Here is a 21,269-nt window from a genome sequence, read left to right as displayed (position 1 = left end):
ATGGCTTTGGACATGTTTTCACTCAATGCTTTCTAACATTGTCATGGTATAAAAGTATTTCTAACTGGATATGTTTTAACTCACATTTTAAAAGTCATTCTGACTCAGGACCAGTTCCTTTAGTGACTGATGTGTATTTATTCTCTATCCTTTATTTGACATTTGGCTATGGAATTGATATAGAAATCATGTGTTCTGCCCAAACAGTAAAAAAGAAAGATAACAGCATGAGTTGGAAAAAGAAACTACTCAAACCTCACTCTGAAAACTACCACAAGAAAAATATGACTATCAGATACCATGGCCTCGAGCTTTCACAACAAATTACAATTTTATCTCCTAATCTCTTCATGGAAAGAGTAAATATAGGCAGAAATCAGCAGGATGGGCTTCCAGTTATGTTTCAAAGTGTATTTGTGCAGCTAAGAACTATTTCAAAAGCAGGTTTAAGCCAGAATTTGTTCAAAGAAGGAGCTGGATAGGAAAAAGCTTTTGAAACCATGGCTGATTAAATGTTTTAATGTGCAAATTAAATACTTAGAAGTTTTCTGAAGTCTATTGCTCAGGTTGATGGTTTTAAACAGAACTGAGGTAAAAGATTTTAAGGAATTATAACTGAACCAGAATTTTAAGTAGAAATGATGTATTTTGGAAAACCTCCGAAGGAACACAGTAATGCTATACAAATATCCTGCCACATAATTTGCTTGCCTATTACCTATGACAGGAGTCAACTGATATGCTCTAATCTTCAAAAATCTCTATTTTAGGATGTACTTAATTAAATTCAGTATTCACTTTTAGGATATATTGATTTCACACTGGAAGTAATCACTGTTTTGTCATTAATGTTCCACCAGAAGATTAATCGTTTTACTGGATGTCAATTCCGATTGGTCTTAACTTTCTATGAGCATTTCTAACTCAATTCAGTTACTACAGACAGCTTGAAGCAAGGACCAAAACTAGCTCTTCCAGTAACACTATAGCCAAAAAGCATTCAGTACAAACAGGAAAACTCTACCAAAAATACGGAAAAAGTTAAAATATTCATAAATTGCTTGTTTCTTCCTTGTATTGCAGGGCACAATGCAGGCACTCTTGGTTTCCTTAAACACTTTGTTTAGAAGACTAGCTGTGCATTTACAAGCATGGGTTCCTTGAAACTGACTACATCTATTGGAAAAAAGACAATAATTAGATAGTAATAAGAATCTGAGAGTTTCCCTATAAATTGAAGGACAGCAAGTACATATAGTTCCAAGACCAAAGCACCAAAATACCTGAATTTGCTTCCTGTTTAAGAATTTAACCAGTCCTTTACTTCAGAAACACTGGCCAGGTAAGAAAAGTATTTTTGCAACATTTTTGTTTCTTCTCTCTGGGTTAATACTGGTTGCCATTGGAGACTGACTGAGAGATGAAATTTCAGAATAAAGATCTTTTACAGGATTATGTTTCACCAGTCTGCTTAAAAATGCGACAGTGTTTCTGCTAGGATGAAGCGTAGCAGTTCAGAGCAGAGACACAGCAGCTTGCATTATTTCAGCTTTCATAAAGGTAAACTACGCGAACAAATGTCACAGGCATGGACAAGCTTCGTGTCCTCATGATATTAAACAGTATTAATTGACAAGAAGTAAACACAGTTCTGCAGCAATTTCTAGAGAGCTTTTGTGGGTTTCTGTGCAGCAGCTGTCAATAACTTAATAGCTGAACTTAGAAAAAAGCCTGGATTAGAGAAACATGGCTCACACACAGAAGAGATTATAATAATCACTTCAAATCTAAGATAAAAGCGCTCTCTGCTTTTGATGAGATAATCACAAATTCCAAAATTACAAATGCCACAGGCTTCTGAATTCAGGAACAACTTCAAGAGGCAAAAATCCTGTCACTTCTTGGAAACAATCCTATGTGATCAAGAAATCAATTAGGAGAGAAGGAAAGCACAATTATGATTCCAATTAAGCCTTATGAAATGGAGAAAACCCCAACTTTATTCTGGGCTTGGTAATGCTTTTTTTATATACACATGAGCTATGTTTAAGGGACAACTTGCTGCAGATCACTACATCAGAAAGCTACAACCCGTGTAGTAGTCACAGACTCTGTCAGCGGCTACTGCAGTCACAGACTACCACATATAATATTTCAGCATACATTTCAGCTAACCAGTAGTAGTCAGCAGGCAATATCAAGATATTGTTATACTGTCAGAACCTGGCCACAATTTTCAAGTGTACTGATTGCTTCTACCCTGGTGACATCTGGAAGCCTACAGAAGGACACCTAACTGAATATTTACAGTAATTATACCAGAAGTCTCCAAAACGTGATAATATCAAGTGACCATCCCAGTGAAGTCTTGTCATCTTCAGGAATGTTCCTTTAAACACACTTATGAGAGAAACAAGTCAAACAATCAAATTAGCGTTCTATGATTCCTAAATCATACCAAACACTTACCTGCTACTCTTTCATCCGTTTCCCTATTGCCATCATCAGAGTATCTTGCAAAATCTAATGAATCAAGAGTACTGATGCTTCCAGCACGATCTTAAGAGGGGAAAGGGGGGAGAAAAAAGGGGAAAAACAAACAAAAAAAGATTAAAAAAAAGAAGTCCTGAAGAGATGACTGGCTTTGATAGTCAAAGTTAAAACATCTTGGCATTTCAGAGACTATAAAGCAAACACTACTTAAATGTTCTGCAAGACCAAAATTTTATTGCATTTTTGACACATTTCTAAATGTCTAAGTAAAGAGTAAAGAAAATACAGCACTGCAGCAAGTTCAGCAAACAAACACTGTAAGAAATCCACCCAGCATTTTCTACCCTGCAGACAGACAAGGAACAGTGCAGTGTAGCACTTCCCCTTTTCCACAAGGACCTGGGACCTTTGCTTTGAAATGCAAATGAACACGCACAAAAAACTCAGCCACAAAATATTCTGCAACAGGTTTCAAGCAGTTCTGTTCTCATTTTACAGAAACCTCTAACTGCCCCCAAACCACTATTTCCTTTTCCTTTTAAGAAATATCTTAAGGCATATTCATGTGATTCAGTATTTCTCTACACATCTCCTGATCCAGCTGTTTACTTCAATACATAGCCAATACAACATTTCCTAAAGGATGCAATTACCCAGCAAAATGGAAGCAAAGCAAATACAATCCATGGTATTGCAGGATTAGTAATCACACTCTAGAACTAAATTGGTACTAAAACCAAACTCAACATAAAACAAAACCAAAACAAACCCCAAAACAACCACAACCAAAACAAAACCCCAAGAAATGCAGTAACCAGCACAAGGTTTTGATTTGACTCTGACATTTTTTTCATTTCAGGTAAAACAAAAAAGGGGAAAAAAAGGGGAGAAAACCAAATAAAATGCAATTTTGATGATTTCAGGTCTGAAACACACTTGCTGTTTTATTAGAAAAACTTGCAAAGATATCGCTCAGTGACAGAATCCCAAATTCCTATCACAACTGAACATGCAGAAATTATATTAAGTAACTTAATATCTTTTCCTTCCTATGGAAATTAATTTTTGTTCAGTAACTCAGGAATAAATTTAATTACACTAGGGCTGTTGTCACCTTTATAAAGAACAAGTTTCATAAGGCTGTCAAAAAACCCTCATATCTGTCAGTGGAAATAGTTTCTATTTCATCAATTGTCAATCAAATACTGCCATGACCAGCACAAACTTTTAAAATCCTCCCTCAGTTCCACATTGTGTCAAGAAAAAAAATATAGAAGAATTTATTAATGAGTTTCTTTTTTGTACATTTGAGTCTAACTTCTAAGGTCTTGTGACACCCTCTCTACTAGACTGAAATAAGAACACCTGGAGTGAGACTGAACAAAGCATCTACACTCAACTGAAAACTAGCCTAAATCTGTCCCTCTCAAGCTTCAATCCAGTCCCTCTCATCCTATCTCTACGAGCCCTTGCAAAATGTCCCTTCCTGGCTTTCTTGTAGGTCCCACTCAGGTACTGGAAGGCTGCTATAATGTCTCCCCAGAGCATTCTCTTCTCCAGGCTGAACCCCAACTCTCAGCCTGTCCTTTTAGAGAAGGTGCTCCAGCCCTCTGACCAGTCAACTTTCGTGGCCCTCTTCTGGACTTTAGACTAGGTATTAGGAAGAAATTCTTTACTTTGAGGGTGGTGAGACACTGGAACAGGATGCCTAGGGAGGTCACAGTTCTTCCTGCTCCCTGAAGGTGTTCAAGGCCATGCCAGAGGAGGTCTTGAGCAGCCTGGTCTAGTGGAAGGTGTCTCTACCAATGGCAGGGGACTTAGAACTAGGTGATCTTTAAGGTCATTGAATGATTTGGGTTGAAAGGGAATCTATGAATACTAAATTTGCCAACTGTAGCCAAATTACACAGGAAACAAATTAAAATGCCTGGCAGCCCTAACTTGCCTTTAGTAGGGACATGTATTATGTAATAGTATACAGTTTCCCATAATTATTCTTTGTCACCCAGGCAATGAAACAGCTTCTCATCGAGCCTCTAGTCACCATTTAGTTTTAAAACTCACTGCTCATCTGCAGGTGCTGGTCTTATCTAATGCATTTTTGCCAAAAGCTAATGCAATGATTTTCTCTAAACTTTCCTATAGCCCTTAGCAGCACAGTACAAACTCTTCTTTATATAGCATCTTTGCAAAATGGGACTGTTACAAAAATAAAACAGATTTTATATGTAGGAAACCATATACAGAGTGATTAAGTTCAGTTCAGAAGTAAGTAAAAATTTTGCATACACAGCAGCCTAAGCTTTCAGACAACATTCAAATACAGATCTCAAGGAAAAGCTGACACTTGAGAACAGTGACCCAGTCTCATATATAGCATCGCTGTGGCAAAAGCAGAAATACAACTCTCTTTCTTCCTGTAGTCTTGCCACATTCACAGATCAATTTTCCATTTCCCATATGAAGCAGGTTAATATTAGAGAAACAATGCTCCAATTTTCAGGCAAGCTAAACCACATTATAAGTATTAAAGCATGCAAAGCTTGCATATGACTGGTGACACACTTTAGAGACAAAGAAAGGCAAATTGAATCATAAAGCAAACTCATTTGCCAAAGCAGCCACAAACTTCTTGAAAAAAGCAGCTACCTAGAAAAAAAGCATGAGGTAATCAAATTCTGTTAGCATGCACACAGCTGAAGCCATTTAAGGTCACACCAGCAGCTGTATATCCCACAATTCACCATTCCCCACCAGTGAACATCAATCTGGTTTACAACCTTAATGGTCCTTATAGAAATTAAATGAAATTAAGGGATTGTATGATTCTAGTACCCAGAAAGAGCTTTAAGTATCTACACATACAGCAGAAATTTGTGGGGTTGAAGCTCATACATTCACCACTCAGATTTCACCCTATCATTACAGTGTTCATTTAAATAGGAAACATTGACACACTATTTACACACAGGTTGGCATTACAGAGACATAAATATATGAATCCAGATTAATTAAATCAAATTAAGATGTGCTGAGGAACACCAGCTTCATTTCTCTCTCCCAGGAATGCTGATGCCCCTTCCCATTACAAAAATACTGCCCCATTTATCATCATCCCCCAAGCATGCTCTTGTTACTAAACCAAAGTAATGTGGGTGCTAGAAGCCATGAAGGTGAAGTTTAAAATGAAAACTGTCTGTCTTTATGCATTGTGTTGGCAGAAGCTCAACCTACACAGAGAACCATCTGCAGATACCAAACTCAAAGCTGAAGGAAATGAAACAGTAAGGCACAACTATATACACACACAAGCTAAAAGCTATCTTGGCAGTGGAGTGCTCCAGTTGGTGATACATATCGCAGAACTCAACCAAGTTAGGCAATTATAGCTTCCATAATGCAACTCAAACTAAATGGTTAGCTTGAATAATGTATCAAGACTTCTACCACTGCTTTGCTTATGTGATGTGACTACAGAAGTTGTTCTGCTGCTAAAGCAAGAGGTCACCAGCGCTGAAGCACTTCAGCTAAGGCATCTGCTGGCCCAAGTGGCTCCACAGGCATCAATGAATCATCAGCATTCAGGTTATACCCCATGCCAAGTGCCAGCTACAGGGAGTGCCCAGTCACAGACACTGCTGCACTGCCACAGCTGCCACTGAAGCAGACGTTTCAAACAGTGGGAAAGGAAGCTATGTGGGTGCTACTCCCTCTGCCTTCAGTCCCACAGTAGCTACTTGCTTCTGTTACCCACCCAGAAAGACATGCTTCCACCAAAGCCAGGCTGGGTGAGATCTGAACGGCAGCTCCACCCCTTTGCACTCATATTGCAAAGCTTGTAGTGCCACACAGCCCTGTCCTGCCTGCAGGGGCTACACTACAGTTGCTGACAGAAGCACAGATGCAGTGGGGCCATGGCTGAGGGGACAGCAAGCAGCAAAGGAACCTGCTGCTTCTATCAAATGCCAAGGCAGCACCAGTGACCTGGATCTCACCTCACCAGTAACAGGCAAGATGAATCTTGGGAGCTGTTGTTGAACAGCACATTGAAGTCTCTCAAGGAACAGAGCCAAGCACCACACAGGAACTTAGTGGGTTTAAACAGCAAAGAGGGACTTCTGATAGAGCTACCTTAAGTTATCAGTCATGGGATAACAAGGTGAGAAAACTGAATGAGACAACTAACTGAAAATACCAGGTGAGGGCTGGCAAGCTTGCCAGATGTATTATAGGAGTCATGGCACACAGATGCTTGCCAGGCACAGCTGTGCTGAAGACTGAACAGTGGCAGGCCTGCCCCATCGCTTCACCTACCTAGATCATCACCATAGGGGTAACTATTTGTTGCCCCTCACTGTACCACTGTCTCTGTGGTCAGTTATCAGTGCACATTTATCTCCTATGACTACCACCATCATCCAGAAAATGATGCAATAACATCTTATAACCTCAAATTTTATGCTTCCATAAAGGATGTAACTGCTTAGTGAAGGATCAGAAGGTGAAAATTGTACCTCCCTGATGGCAATCCAATGGCCTCATTTCCCAGGAAAACAAGCAGGGCTGTTTAAAGGAGAGGAGACAGCAAGGGAAGGGCTGTGCTCAGGCAGGTAGCTCACCTGAGGAATGTGAAATCACCATTTTTCTGAAGTACAAATCACTGCACTCCAGGACACTGAGTGCAAGTATTTCAACTAAAGCATTTCAACAGCAGCAGGAGGGTTGGACTAGATGATCTCCAGAGGTCCCATGACTCTATGAGCCTGTGGCTCAGAAAAGAGAACTACTTTCTGAACTGAGAGAGGAAAAGAAAGTATTTTGTTGTTGTTAGAAGAACAATGTAGGTTTCTTAATTGAATTTTTGTAACTAACAATCTTAGGTTGAAGCTGTTTGGTGAAGAATAATCAAAGCAGAACCTAGCAGGGGGAAACTGTTGAAAAGGAGTACACTTGGGCTGAGTTTTGTTTCTTTTCTAGAAAAACAACCCAACACGACAGCTGTGACACAGGAAAGCCATTCTGCTGTTCCTACCAACTGCCTCTTGTGCATGGATTTTACACTTCTTCTGTATTCCAAATCAAAACACTTTCCCTTCTAATCAGCAATTTATTTTTTTTTGCTAAAGGCTTTCCCAGTGAATAGTGAAGAAAAAAAAAAGCTGTCAGTTTAATGTTTCAGCAATGGTAAAGCAACATAATAAGAAGAGTTTTGACAAGCAGGTAAAAATGACTGCAGAAAATGTGTCACTGCAGTATGGAAGAAGAGATTGCCACAGGTACACAGAAAACAAGTAAAACAGGCTTAGGCTTTTTGTAGCTCGTACCAGTGAAATGCCAGGAGCCAGACCAGGATAGCAAAGGAGACCTTGTGCATAATTCCTGCCTCTTACCTCTACCACTGGAAAAGAATTCACAAAATCAAAAAACTAAGATCAATATTTGATACTTAAAGCTAAGAAGTTTTTAATTCCTTGTTGAAATATACAACATGTTTCACTTCAGAGAAAAGGAATTTTAATTAACTCCTTATTCCCAGAACTGTCACCTGTATGATATTCAGGTTTCTGCTAACATACTCTATTTCCTAGGCAAATTCCATACACAAAACCAACTTCATAGCCAGCAGGAGTAGGGAAATGATTGTGCCCCTGTATTCAGCACTGGTGAGGCTCCTCCAACATTGTGTTCAGTTTGGCCTCTCGCTACAAGAAGGTGGTTGAGGTGCTGAAGCATGTCCAGAGAAGGGCAACAAAGGGCTGGTGAAGAGTCTAGAGAACAAGTCTTATGAGGAGTGTCTGAGGGAACTGGGATTGTTCAGTATGGAGAAGATGAAGCTGAGGGGAGATCTCACTGCTGTCTACAAGTCCCTGAGAGGAGGCTGGAGGGAAGTGGCGGTCAGTCTTTTCTCTCAAGTACCAGGTGCTACATTTAAAACTTGTGATGTTTCAACTTGTTCCAAGCTTACCAATGCCAGATCAGCCAGCAAAGCAAACTCGATCCATGGCAGCAGATAGCTGATCTAGTCTAAAATCTTTACAGTAGAAACAGAATTCTGTTTCACTTTTTAAGCCAATTTGAACTTGCAGAATAAACTTTACCAGATCAACATATTCCACTCCACTGTGGTAACTCTGAGATGGTACTATTTAGTTAAAGACATTAATTGCATCAGGCACTAAATTGTAAGCACATCATCCTTGATTTGCCCCTCGCTCTGTGCCAGATGTTTTCAGTCAGTGAGACCTATGGAATATTCAGTTTGTACGTTCTGAAAATAAGTCCTTGGACCATCAAATGAAAAGGATACTAAGAGCTATTAGAACAAAACAAACTTTTGGGCTGCCAGAGCAATTCACTTTGAAATTACCTGGAACCGGGCAACCCAGAACAGAGGGAAAACAGATGATCGACACATTTACCTTCTTCCTATTACTAACAACCCATAAAAATTCATAGCATATGAAGGTAAAAAACCTAAAGCTGCCAGGAGAAAACTAACTTACACTTGCTGGCCAAAAACAACAGGAAAAAACAGTATCACACTATCACAGTATAACTAAGGTTGGAAGAGACCTCGAGGATCATCGAGTCCAACCTATCAACACAGACCTCATGACTAGACCATGGCACCAAGTGCCACGTCCAATCTCCTCTTGAACACCTCCAGGGACGGTGACTCCACCACCTCCCTGGGCAACACATTCCAATGACGAACAACTCGCTTGGTGAAGAACTTTCTCCTCACCTCGAGTCTAAACCTCCCCTGGCGCAGCTTGAGACTGTGTCCCCTTGTTCTGGTGCTGGTTGCCTGGGAGAAGAGACCAACCCCCTCCCAGCTACAACCACCTTTCACGTAGTTGTAGAGGGCAATGAGGTCTCCCCTGAGCCTCCTCTTCTCCAGGCTAAACACAGCACAACAAAAAAAAACCCCAATCACCAGACAGATGAAACATATTTTGCAGAGACACTGCTGTAAAAAGAAATAGCACACTGCAAGTGCATAAATACAAGGCCTGCTACCAACCTGGTTAAGTCTAATTCTTTACTACATTACTCAAAGTTTTAGCCTGTGCTAGAGGAGTATTCAACTCAATTTCTCAAACCTGCATCTTTGCAATACACTAGAAAACAAACACAAATAATACATTGTAGATAGTTATACCTTTGAACATACAACAAAAGGTTTTACGACTTATCTTTACAGACTACAGGAAAAAGGCTTCTGATGCTATGCTTTAGATAGTTCCACATATACAGGTTACATAACTGAGAATTTGTACAAAACTTAGTTTAGTCTGAAAGCATGAGAACCTCTTTAAAAAGATTATTCTTCTGTATTTTCATTTCTTCTGAGTTCATAGAATCTAGATGTCCACTATTTGAAATAAACAGAGATGATGGACTGCACACAGAGCAGCTTCCAACACAGCACATCACAATACCTTGCTTGTAAATATTAGACAAATCTTCACATATTAGGTAATGAATCTCATAAAATTTCCAGTGAGTGCTCTCTCAGCTGAACTGAATTTACAAGTCACATCATCAGTCAAAAAGATAATTCTCCAGAAGAAGAAAAGTTACAGGAAACTCAGTAAGCTACCCATGGGACAGGAACATGCCCCTGTGGCCAAGAGTGCAAATGGTAACCTGGGGTGCATTAACAGAACTGTGTCCAGCAGGTCTAGGGAGGTTCTCCTCTGTTCTGCCCTGGTAAGACCACACCTGGAATACTGTATCCAGTTTTGGGCTCCACAATTCAAGAGAGAGAGGGATCTGCTTGAGAGGGTCCAACAGAGAGCTATGAGGATGGTTAAAGGACTTGAACATCTCTCTGATGATGAAAGGCTGAGAGAACTGGGGCTGTTGAGTCTTGAGAAGGCTGAGAGGGGATCTTATTAATGTCTGTAAATATCTGAGGGGTGGGTGTCAAGATGAAAGTGCCAGTCTCCTTTCAGTGGTACCCAGTAATAGGACAAGGAACAGCAGATATAACCTGAAACACTGGAAATTCCTCCTCAACATGAGGAGAAATTTCTTAACTGTGAGGATGATGGAGCACTAGGACAGGCTTCCCTCAGAGGCTGTAGAGTCTCCCTCCCTGGCAACTTTCAAAACCCACACAGAGGCATGCCTATGTGACCTGCCCTAGGTGATCTTGCTTTGGCAGGGGGGTTGGACTAGATGATCTCTAGAGATCCCTTCCAACCCCTAACATTCTACGATTCTATCATACAACTTATACAGAATTAAAACTACATACGGGGGAGCTTAAAGAAGCTTCCAATGGTTGGTTCTAATTACTTATTACTGCTTCCCTTCTCCCTCTCTTTGACCCAAACTACCTCCTTTCCCTAACAGCAAAACTATCAGAAAGAAACATGTTCTTCAGCACAAAGCTAGCTCACTTTGCCAATGCTTTCAACCAAGGCACGATTAAGCTCACACAACTGAACTAGTTACAGTGCCTATATATAGCAGTGCACTTCTGCCTCTCCCAACAGGGAAAAATAACAGTAGCTCTGGCACCTGAACAGAACAGGATGTCAGGACTAATGCAACTAATTTACCCATGGCAAACCTGTAATCTATTGGTTTTGGCTGAGCTGGTTAGCTCTCCCCATAGCATCTTTCACAGTGCTGTGTTTTGCAGTGATGTAGCTGGGTGTTGATAACATACCAGCGATTTGGCTACTGCTGAGTCAAGCACCAATGCTGTGCTTTTCCAACACTCCTCCAAACTGCCCCCCCAAACAGTTGGCTGAGGGATGGGCAAGATCTTGGGAGGGGACACAGCTTGGCCAGCTGACCCAAACTGACCAAAGGGATACTCCATGCCATATGATGTCAGCTTAGATATAAAACCTAAGCAAAAGAAGGGAGTGTGAAGGCATTTATTAACAGAATTTCTCCTCTGGAGCAACTCCTATGTGTATTGAAGCCCCACTCCCAGGGAGGGGCTGTACATTGTTTGCTGATGGGCAGCATAGTATTTTTGCTTGCTTTGTCTTATTATATAGCTTCTATCTTGACCCACAAGCTTCTTGCTGTATTTTCCCTCTCCCCTGTCCATATAAGCAGGGAAGTGATAGAGTGGATTTGGTGGGAATCTGGCTCCCAGCCAGGGCCAAATCACCACACTTCTTTTTGGGGTGTTGGCAGGGAAACAAACCAACAATCCTTGAGTGTTCCTAAGAAAAGATCATCATACACATAAGTACTACAGAGTAAAACATAATGTAAATGTATGGTGTATTTGCCACTTAATGGTAACTTCATATTTGCCTTCCTAGTACTAGTGGTCACTAGTAGGTCCTCCTTTGCTCATTGATGTCATGCTTTTGGCCATTGGAATGTGCTGCCCAGGGAGGTGGTGGAGTCACCATCACTGGAGGTGTTTAGGAAGAGACTCGGTAGGGTGCTTGATGCCATGGTTTAGTTGATTAGATAGTGTTGGATGATAGGTTGGACTCCATGATCTCAAAGGTCTCTTCCAACCTGGTTAATTCTAACATTCTAACATTCTTATCTCATAGCACCTTATCTTGTTATTTCTTTGTGTAATTATACCCTTATAGGAACTAACCTCTTCTCTCATCATTACACCCCAAATCACCCCAGCATAGGTATCAGCCAAATCTTAAATTATCCACTCATCAGAACAGCTCCACAGTTACAGAAGCCTTAAATTGAGAAGTTCACAAGCTAGGAAGTGCATCTCAGCTTTTCAGAAACATCAGTGTCAATAAAATGGAGAAGGGTTTAAAGCAGTCATGACTGGAAACAAGTTCACCTGGATTGTCCCTCAATAAAGCAAACATCTGTAAGCATTATGAAATCTCTCGAGTTTCATTCAGGTACTACTGTTTTCTGGCAGGACTGCAGGGAACTCAGCTCCCCTTTCCTTCAGCATTACATACAAACAGCTGTCAACCAGCACCCTCAGGTCCTTTTCTGCCAGGCAGCTTTCCAGGCACTGCCCCAAGCCTGCAGAGTTGCATGGAGTCACAACTGAAGTGCAGGACACAACACTTGGTCTTGTTAAACCTCATACAACTGACCTTGGCCCACTGATCCAGCCTGTCCAGGTCCCTCAAGCAGATCAACACTCCCACCCAATTTTGTGTCAATTGCAAACTTACCCAGGGAGCACTCAAGTCTTTAAGCCAAATCATTGACAAAGATATTAAATAATACTGGCCTAAAACCTCAGCCCTTGGAAATACTGGCTGTGACCAGCCTCCAGCTCGGTTTAACTCTGTTCACCACAACTCTGAGCTAGGCCATCCAGACAGTTTTCTACCCAGCAAACAGTATACCTGTCTAAGCTATGAGTTGCCAGCTTCTCTAGGAGAATGCTGTGGGAGACAGTGTCAAAAGCTTTGACCAGGTACAGAGCATCCACTCTCTTGCCCTCATCCACTAGGTGGCTCACCTGGTGATTGAAGAAGATTCAGTTGGTTGAGCAGGACCTGACTTTTATGAACCCATGGTGACTGGGCCTGATCCTCCGGCTGTCATGCACAGGGTGTGTGAGCACACTCAAGATGAACTGCTCCATAATCTTCCCTGGTACCAAGGACACACCTGTAGTTCCCTACATCCTCATTCTGGTCCTTCTTGTAGATGGTCACCACACTGGCAAGCCTCCAGTCAGCTGGAACCTCCCCTGTCAATCAGGATTGCTGATAAATGATGGAGAGTGTCTTGGCAAGATCCAACAACTCCCTCGCACTCTTGGGTGCATCCCATCTGTCCTGACAGACTTGGGAGTGTCTTTATTAGAATAAACTACCTTTATTAGAATAAACCAAACCAGGTTGGAAGAGACCTTCAAGATCATCGTGTCCAACCCATCAACCAATCCAACCCACCCAAACAGCTAACCCATGGCACCAAGCACCCCATCAAGTCTCCTTCTGAACACCTTCAATGACGGCGACTCCACCACCTCCCCGGGCAACCCATTCCATAGCGCAATCACTCTTTCTGTATAGAACTTCTTCCTAACATCCAACCTGAACCTCCCCTGGTGCAGCCTGAGACTGTGTCCTCTTGTTCTGGTACTGGGTGCCTGGGAGAAGAGACCATCATCAGCCTGTCTACAACCTCCCTTCAGGTAGTTGTAGAGAGTGATAAGGTCACCCCTGAGTCTCCTCTTCTCCAGGCTAAGCAGCCCCAGCTCCCTCAGCCTCTCCTCATAGGGCTTGTGTTCCAAACCCCTCACCAACTTCGTTGCCCTTCTCTGGACACGTTCCAGCAAGTCAACATCCTTCCTAAACTGAGAGGCCCAGAACTGGACACAGTACTCGAGGTGTGGCCTAAGCAGTGCAGTGTACAGGGGCAGAATGACCTCCCTGCTCCTGCTGGCCACACTGTTCCTGATGCAGACCAGGATGCCATTGGCCCTCTTGGCTGCCTGGGCACACTGCAGGCTCATGTTCAGCCTACCATCGACCAGCACCCCCAGGTCCCTCTCTGCCTGGCTGCTCTCTAGCCACTCCGACCCCAGCCTGTAGCACTGCATGGGGTTGTTGTGGCCAATGTGCAGAACCCGGCACTTGGATGTGTTCAATCTCATGCCGTTGGATTCTGCCCATCTGTCCAGCCTGTCGAGGTCTCTCTGCAGAGCCTCTCTACCCTGCAGCAGATCAACTCTTGCCCCCAGCTTGGTGTTGTCAGCAAATTTACTTATGATGGACTCAATGCCCTCATCCAGATCATCAATAAAGATGTTAAAGAGCAGAGGGCCCAGCACTGATCCTTGGGGCACACCACTAGTGACTGGCTGCCAGCTGGATGTGGCACCATTCACCACCACTCTCTGGGCTCGGCCCTCCAGCCAGTTCCTAACCCATCGCAGTGTGCTCCCGTCCAAGCCATGGGCTGACAGCTTGGCCAGCAGTTTGCTATGGGGGATGGTGTCAAAGGCCTTGCTGAGGTCCAGGTAGACTACATCCACAGGCCTCCCCACATCCACCAGGCGGGTCACCTGATCATAGAAGGAGATCAGGTTGGTCAGGCAGGACCTGCCCTTCCTAAATCCATGCTGGCTAGGCCTGATCCCTTGGCCATCCTGTAAGTGCTGTGTTATTGCACTCAGGATGACCTGTTCCATGATCTTGCCTGGCACTGAGGTCAGGCTGACAGGCCTGTAATTCCCTGGCTCATCCAACTGGCCCTTCTTATGGATGGGCACCATAATGTCCAGGTGCATTAACTGCACCTTTCTGGATTATGGAGGATATAGTCTGCTCTCCATCCCTGCCTTCCAGTTCAAGGGGCTGAATACCCTGAAGATGACTAGTGTGACTATTAAACACTGAGGCAAAGAATACATCAAGTACCTCAGGCCTTTTCTCATCCTTGGTGGCAACGTTCCCCACAACATGCAATGAAGGATAAAGTGTCTCCCTGGCTCTCATCTTGTTGATGTATTTGTGAATATGGTTTTTGTTATCTTTTACAAGAGTGGCCATATTGATTTCTACCTGGGCATTTGCTTTTCTAATTTTCTCATTTCATGACCTAACAAGATCTCTTCTTCAGCTGCCTGCTCCTTCTTCCAAAAAGTAAACTCTCCCCTTATTTTTTTTTCCATGAATCCCAGCCACAGCTCCTTGTTCAGGGATCCTTGGAAGAGAAGCGACTTCCCAAATCAGGTAGTAAAACTACTGTCTCATCCAGAAGTCCTTGTTCCATCTCACAGGATCTGGAGAGGTAGCCAACAAGACTATGTTTTTGTTTACTTTACTTTTTACTTCACTTGAGCTGAGAACAACAAAATACCTAACAATCAAAGAACTTGCACCATTAGAACAACAGAAAATACTTGTCATCCTCTCAGTTTCCTATCTTACTTAGGCTGCCTTTTACACTGAAATATAATGAATCCTTTTGAGGTAGCCTCACTCTACTATATATTCATACAAAACAAAAATTGGGTGAAACACTGACCATGACAAGGGTCTGCACATAGTCACAATGTCTGTAACTCAGGCTGGAGAAGTGTTACCCAGATACTCCTTTCTCATAAATACAAAGTCAGTATGCTCATCTCACGTGGCTTTTTTCAGTAGGACACAAGAAAGCTTTTGAGGGACTTTTTTGGGTGTCAGGTAGCAATACGACTAGGGAGAAAGGATGCAACCTAGAGGAGGGTAGATTAAGATTAAACATTAGGAAGAAGTTCTTCAGCATAAGGGTGCTGAGACAGTGGAACAGGTTGCCCAGGGAGGTAGTGAAAGCCCCATCCCTGGAGGTTTTTAAGGCCAGGCTAGTGGAAGGTGTCCCAACCCGTGGCAGGGGGGTTGGGACTAGATGGTCCTTGGGGTCCCTTTCAACCCTGACAATTTTGTCATTCTGTAAATTTCAAAGGCTGCAAGCAAAACCAGAGAGATCTTTCACAATATCTGAAAGAAAATAAAAGAATCCCCAAACCAGGAGCTTACTATGAAGAAGCAGCAATGCTTTCTATTTTTGTACTCACAGACTAGCTTAAAAATAACTGGAATTGAGTCCCCAGAAAAGTACAAACAACTTTATTTTGGAAATTCATAGAAACAAATAATTTCCTGAAAACCACAGATGTAACATAAATGTTCAAGCCCCTTGTTTATGATTTTCATTAAAAGTATCTCACACTTTCAAAATGTTCAATTTACGTAGCCATACTAAATTTAATTTATTTTTCTTTAAGACTAAATCTAGGTCTAACAGTATAAGCTACACCCTTTCAGGAAAGGGCATTTGCCAAGCATTACCAACCAAAGGGCATTTTATCAATGACATGGGGGGGAAAAAAGGGTTTCCTCATCCACCAGGCTCAAGCTTGAATTACGATCATATGGAATGGGTTGTCCAGGGAGGTGGTTGAGGCCCCATCACTGGAGGTGTTTAAGACCAGGCTGGATGAGGCTCTGGCCAGTCCGATTAGTGTGGAGTGTCTCTGCCCATGGCAGGGGGGTTGGAACTAGATGATCCTTGTGGTCCCTTCCAACCCTGACTGATACTATGATACATAGGAAAACATTTGAGGTTCAGGAGCAGGGATGAGATGCACGCCACAGTTTTATTCCTAAATTTCAAGTGTCTCAATTTATAGTGTGCTTTTTTTATACAAAGATGATAAGGAATGGAATATAAATTCAACTTTGATGTGTAGGTGATAACCAAAGCCTTGCATATCATCTCGAATACTGCATGAAGGAGGGACTTCCACGCTGTATCACTCACTAGAGCAGCGTTAGAAGCGTGGTATCAAAACAGCCTCCTAGATGTGCAGCTATTGCTTCTGAAGTCAATGGACAAAGCTGTCATAGAAGCTTGGGAAGATCTAGCAGAGATGCAGGACATGATGGATGACTGCACACAAGTGCTCTGCATCTAAAGAAAAGAGTACTGACTCCTTGACAAAATGAAATTGCTTCAAATTAGAAGAGCAAAGGTGCTAGGCACAATATGCATTTCAATGCTCCTCATTAAAATGTATTTTAATCTCTGTTCACAGATGTGACATCACTGCTGGTGGAAAATGGAAAGATGTTTTTGCAAAAAGCTAAGAAATCCTAGTCATCTGACTACCATTTGCTTCTGTAACCAAGTGCTCTGAAGCATGGTTTAAAGACAAAACAGCTTCTAAGTCACTAGCTGATCACATGATGCCAGTTGTTTAAATCCCATGATATTCCATTAAAATCTCTTTAGAGCAGCCTATGACGAGGCAAGAAAAAAAAAACCCAAGAAATTCCATCGTGTATTTATAGTTCAGCTTGCCTAAAAGGCTTGTGAGAAGTGCCAATGAACACTTACACTGAAATTCTCCCCTTCTGTATAGGAACACTTGGTACAAAAGCTTTCCATTGCTCCGTGGAAATCCTCAGGCAGCATTCCAAACATACTTCACATTCAATAAGAATTGCCAGGCACACTTTGTCTTCATCTGCTCAAATTACCAAAAACTTCTGTGTAAAACCACAGAAATTCATCTCACTTGGGGGCAGGGAAGAGCAGGTGCAAAGCCAGTGCTGAGAAGAAATTCTGACTTTAGATATCAACACAAATAAAGATGTTTGGGTTTGTTTTTTTTATTCATCTGAATAGAATAGAACAGAATTAACCAGGTTGGAAGAGACCTTTGAGATCATCGAGTCCAGCCTATCATCCAACACTATCTAATCAACTAAACCATGGCACCAAGCACCCCATCCAGTCTCTTCCTAAACACCTCCAGTGATGGTGACTCCACCACCTCCCTGGGCAGGACATTCCAATGGCCAATAGCTCTCTCTATGAAGAGCTTCTTCCTAACCTCCAGCCTAAACCTCCCCTGGTGCAGCTTGAGACTGTGTCCTCTTGTTCTGGTGCTGCTTGCCTGGGAGAAGAGACCAGCCCCCACTTGACCATGTTAAGAATTGCTCTTCACTAAAACATAAAATTAAGCGACCTTAAAATTACAATCATGCCAAACTCCACTTTCTGCATCATTTCTACAAAGAAAACTCTTGGGTTATTCTTGAATGCCTTTTGGCACGTGAAAGTGAGAGGAGCTACCTGCACTACTCTTACATACACTCTCTGAAAGTCGCCATGTGAGGATCCCTGAATGTGGGGACAAAAGAATAGAGCTCTCAGCAAAACTGAACGTTTTTTGACTAACTTAGGAAATGATTCAGACTTACTGTTGGATCTCACCAGTGCCTTAGTCCTCTACCCAAATCCAGCAACACCAGACAGTTAACAGAGAAGTAAAAAGAACGCTTCACAGACCATCTAACTGTCAGCCCATTGGAGTCCTCTGCAATCTGGTTTTTAACATTTGGAAACTGGCATAAATTCAGAGGCATAAGACTATCAGCTCTTGTTGACATAAACCATAATCAGGTAGAACAGCACTGTCACAATTGCTGGCACAATGCTAGACTCCAGACTCCAAGAAAGTCTGATGGCAATTACGTTAAAAAAAAAAAAAAATCTACCAGAGCTATAAAAAAAAAATACTTTTTGTTATTGTTCTGGATCTATCACCTTTCAAAGTCACTCAATGTGACCTACCTTGATGAGACAAAAACCCCCAGGTTTGACAAGCACAATCTAGATAACAGATTTCAATGCACAACTTTAAAAGTCAAGTGGCTGGGCAGCTTCTCAAGTTACTTCCCACAAGCTACCTCCTTTTTGCAGCTCTACCCTTCGTGACAGTAACATTTAATTAGACACACAAGTAGCTGTATTCTAAGTCACCTGCTCTACTACTAAATCTCAAAACTTCTAGGACCATCTCGGTGGTCATTTTCCAGTATCTGCACTATATGAACCCAGTCTATTTACTACTCCCCAATTCCAAATCTCAAAATGGTTAGCCATAGACTGCAGGCACTTGATAAACGTGCCACCATTAATTACAGGAAACACTGCATTAGTTGTGTATGACTTGTGAGACTCAGACCTATCCTTGAATGGCTTAGCCATTCCCATGCATCAGAAGAAATAACATGCTGGTTCCTGACACCCCATTTTTGACAAGTTTAGACTTTATATATAGCAGCCATAGCTTAACACTTAACTCTTTCTCCTAGCAGCACACGACTAATCCTTTGACAGTAAACACTACAGAAGGGACAAAATAAAAACCAGATAAAAAGTACGGTTAACATTTCCAATCCTCGCCTTTCTTCTACATTTGGCACACACATAACCTTCACAAAAGACTAGGGCTCGAGAAGACACGTGAGTAGGACCTAGGTAACACCGTCCCTGGCAACCCATCTTCTCAACCCCCTTGCTACCCGGCTTCTACAGCCTCCCTAGCCCCGCACGCAGGTTACAGAAAGCAGGATGCGACGCACAACGCCTTGCCCGGCCGCCCAGCTTCCCTAGCGACACGCACCGGCAACTGCCGCACCGTGAAGCATCCCCGCCCAGCTCCGTGCGCCCAGCGACAGCTGCCATCGCTCCCCTGAGCCCCTCACCGCTCAGCCCATCGCCCCCAACCCTGCTCCCCACCCTCAGAGACAGGGTCACTTACTGAGCTGCCCAGACCCGGGTTCCCTGCCGCCTGCTCCCCCGAGCACACTGCCGCCGCCCAGGCTGCCGAGGGCCCCGCCGGTGGGCGGTGTGCTGCTCTGGCGCTCGAAGTTGCCCGGGTTGGAGAAGAAATCGCGGAGCCGGGGCAGCTCCCGGCCGCTCTCCAGCAACTCCGTGTGCAGCTCCAGCGCCGTCAGCAAGAACTGGTCCCGCAGAAGCTGCGCCGCTATCGCGTCCATCGGCAGCCGCGGCGGCTCCCCCGCGCCGGGGACCGCGCCGGCACCGCCGTCCGCCCCCGCATCGCTGCCGCCATCGACCGGCACCGCCGTACGCAAACCCGGCAGCTCCTCAGGGCTCCCCGCAGATGCCGTCTCCTGATGATGCTGCGGGTACGCCGGGCCGCCCGGCTCGTTGCTGCTGCTGCTGCCGCCGCCGGGCCTAGACTCTTCTAGCTCGTCATCCTCAGAGTCGCTGAGGAAGGGGTTCACACTACTGCCCCCGCCCGCCGCCGCCATCTTACAGCCCGACAGGGCGCGACCGCTGCCAAGGCGCCACCTCGGCACAGCCGTGTGGAACCGCCACTGCAGCAGCCACTTCTGGCGTGGCCGGAGCCGCTGTCAGCCCCCTTCGCTGCCGCGGGCGCTGCCGCCAGCAGGAACAGTGACTCCCTTCCCGCCGCCTCCTCTGCCACCTCCGGCCGGTCCCACTACCGCTTCCGGATCCAAACTCTCGCGAGAGCTTCCTCAACCAACCGCGAGCAGTGCCCTGGCGGTCAGACCCTTCTGCCGGCCTCGGACCTGCCCCCTCTGCGCCGAGGACGGGCTCAAGGCGGGACCTGAGGGAACAGGAGGTGCCCAGCTTGGGGGGCGGAGCTTGTAGGGCACGCCTGGTCGGGGGCGTGTCCAGACGGAAACGGAAGTGGAAGCGGAAGCGGAAGGTGGCTGTGCTCGGGCCGGGGAGATGTGTGAGTCGTGGCGCGTGCGCAGTGGTCGTTACCGCGGGGAAGGGGGCTGCCGAGGCGGTTCCTGGGGCCGGGTTCCTGGTTGCTGGGGTGGGTATCGCCTGCGCTTCTCAGCCTCTGGAGAGCTCTAGAGGCTTCGTGGCGGCCGCTTAACTTGTGCTGTAAAGGCGCTGCTGGAGTGGAAGGGGTGTGAGGCTTGGCGCCAGCGCCCACCTTGGGTCGCTACCCCACGGTGCCCATCGGCAGAGCCCGTGCCCCGTTTCTGTTGACTGGGTTCGCGTGGGATGCGCAGGCTGGGCGAGTGCCTGGGCGACCTGAGCCCTGCACCTCCTATGGGTGTGAGCCGGCGTCCAGCAGCAGGTGTGCCTGAGAGGCCTGAAACAAGGGAGAGTGCGAGTACTGGAGGGTAATACATTGTGCAGCTGTAAAAATGATTCTGTCGGTTGTAAAAAAGGTGATGCAAAGCTGTTAACTGGCAAGGACCTCGAAGTTGGAGTGTGGCAACAAGTAGTGTTTGCCACTGAAGGAAGTACTGCTCACTGGAAACGATGCAGAGCGGGGTCAGCTGGTGTCAGTGTTGGGTTGAAAATGACGCCTCATTCTGCGAATAGGAGCTCTCTTGGTGTAAAGCCGATTCATTATTGGCTTTACAGAGAGCAAAATCGGGGTTGAAATCTGTCTAGTAAAATAAAAGCAAAGTTTTGCAGTGATACTGAGGTCTAGAAGCAATATTGGCTACAGAGACAACATTTGGCAATGGTACTGAGGTCTAGAAGCAATATTGACTACT

The 21,269-nt window shown here is 44.2% G+C and overlaps 2 protein-coding genes across 7 annotated transcripts in view; one reads left to right on the top strand and one right to left on the bottom strand.

The window, feature by feature from the left end:
- The window catches only part of RELCH (RAB11 binding and LisH domain, coiled-coil and HEAT repeat containing), a 76,344-nt gene extending 56,029 nt beyond the window's left edge, over window positions 1-20,315 (bottom strand). The window contains exons 1-2 of one of the 3 annotated variants that reach the window (XM_068161002.1): window positions 19,520-20,315; window positions 2,470-2,559 (exon numbers count right to left, since the gene is read on the bottom strand). In XM_068161002.1, coding sequence (XP_068017103.1) covers window positions 2,470-2,559; window positions 19,520-20,033 — 604 coding nt within the window. In that variant the 5' untranslated portion in view covers window positions 20,034-20,315. The remainder of the gene's footprint in view (window positions 1-2,469; window positions 2,560-19,519) is intronic. The other 2 variants (XM_068161001.1, XM_068161000.1) reach the window with 2 other exon arrangements.
- A 62-nt stretch (window positions 20,316-20,377) lies between these two features.
- The window catches only part of PIGN (phosphatidylinositol glycan anchor biosynthesis class N), a 125,358-nt gene continuing 124,466 nt past the window's right edge, over window positions 20,378-21,269 (top strand). For 2 of the 4 annotated variants that reach the window (XM_068161005.1, XM_068161006.1), the window contains exon 1: window positions 20,438-20,482. The gene's annotated coding sequence lies outside the window, so the exon portion shown is untranslated. The other 2 variants (XM_068161007.1, XM_068161003.1) reach the window with 2 other exon arrangements.

This window comes from Melanerpes formicivorus, unplaced genomic scaffold (genome assembly GCF_026170545.1).
Source record: "Melanerpes formicivorus ecotype bairdi unplaced genomic scaffold, bMelFor1.0.p_v2 SCAF_55, whole genome shotgun sequence".
Taxonomy (NCBI): Eukaryota; Metazoa; Chordata; class Aves; order Piciformes; family Picidae; genus Melanerpes; species Melanerpes formicivorus.
Note: the sequence above shows the minus strand (reverse complement) of the source record. Positions and strands in the feature narration are given on the sequence as shown.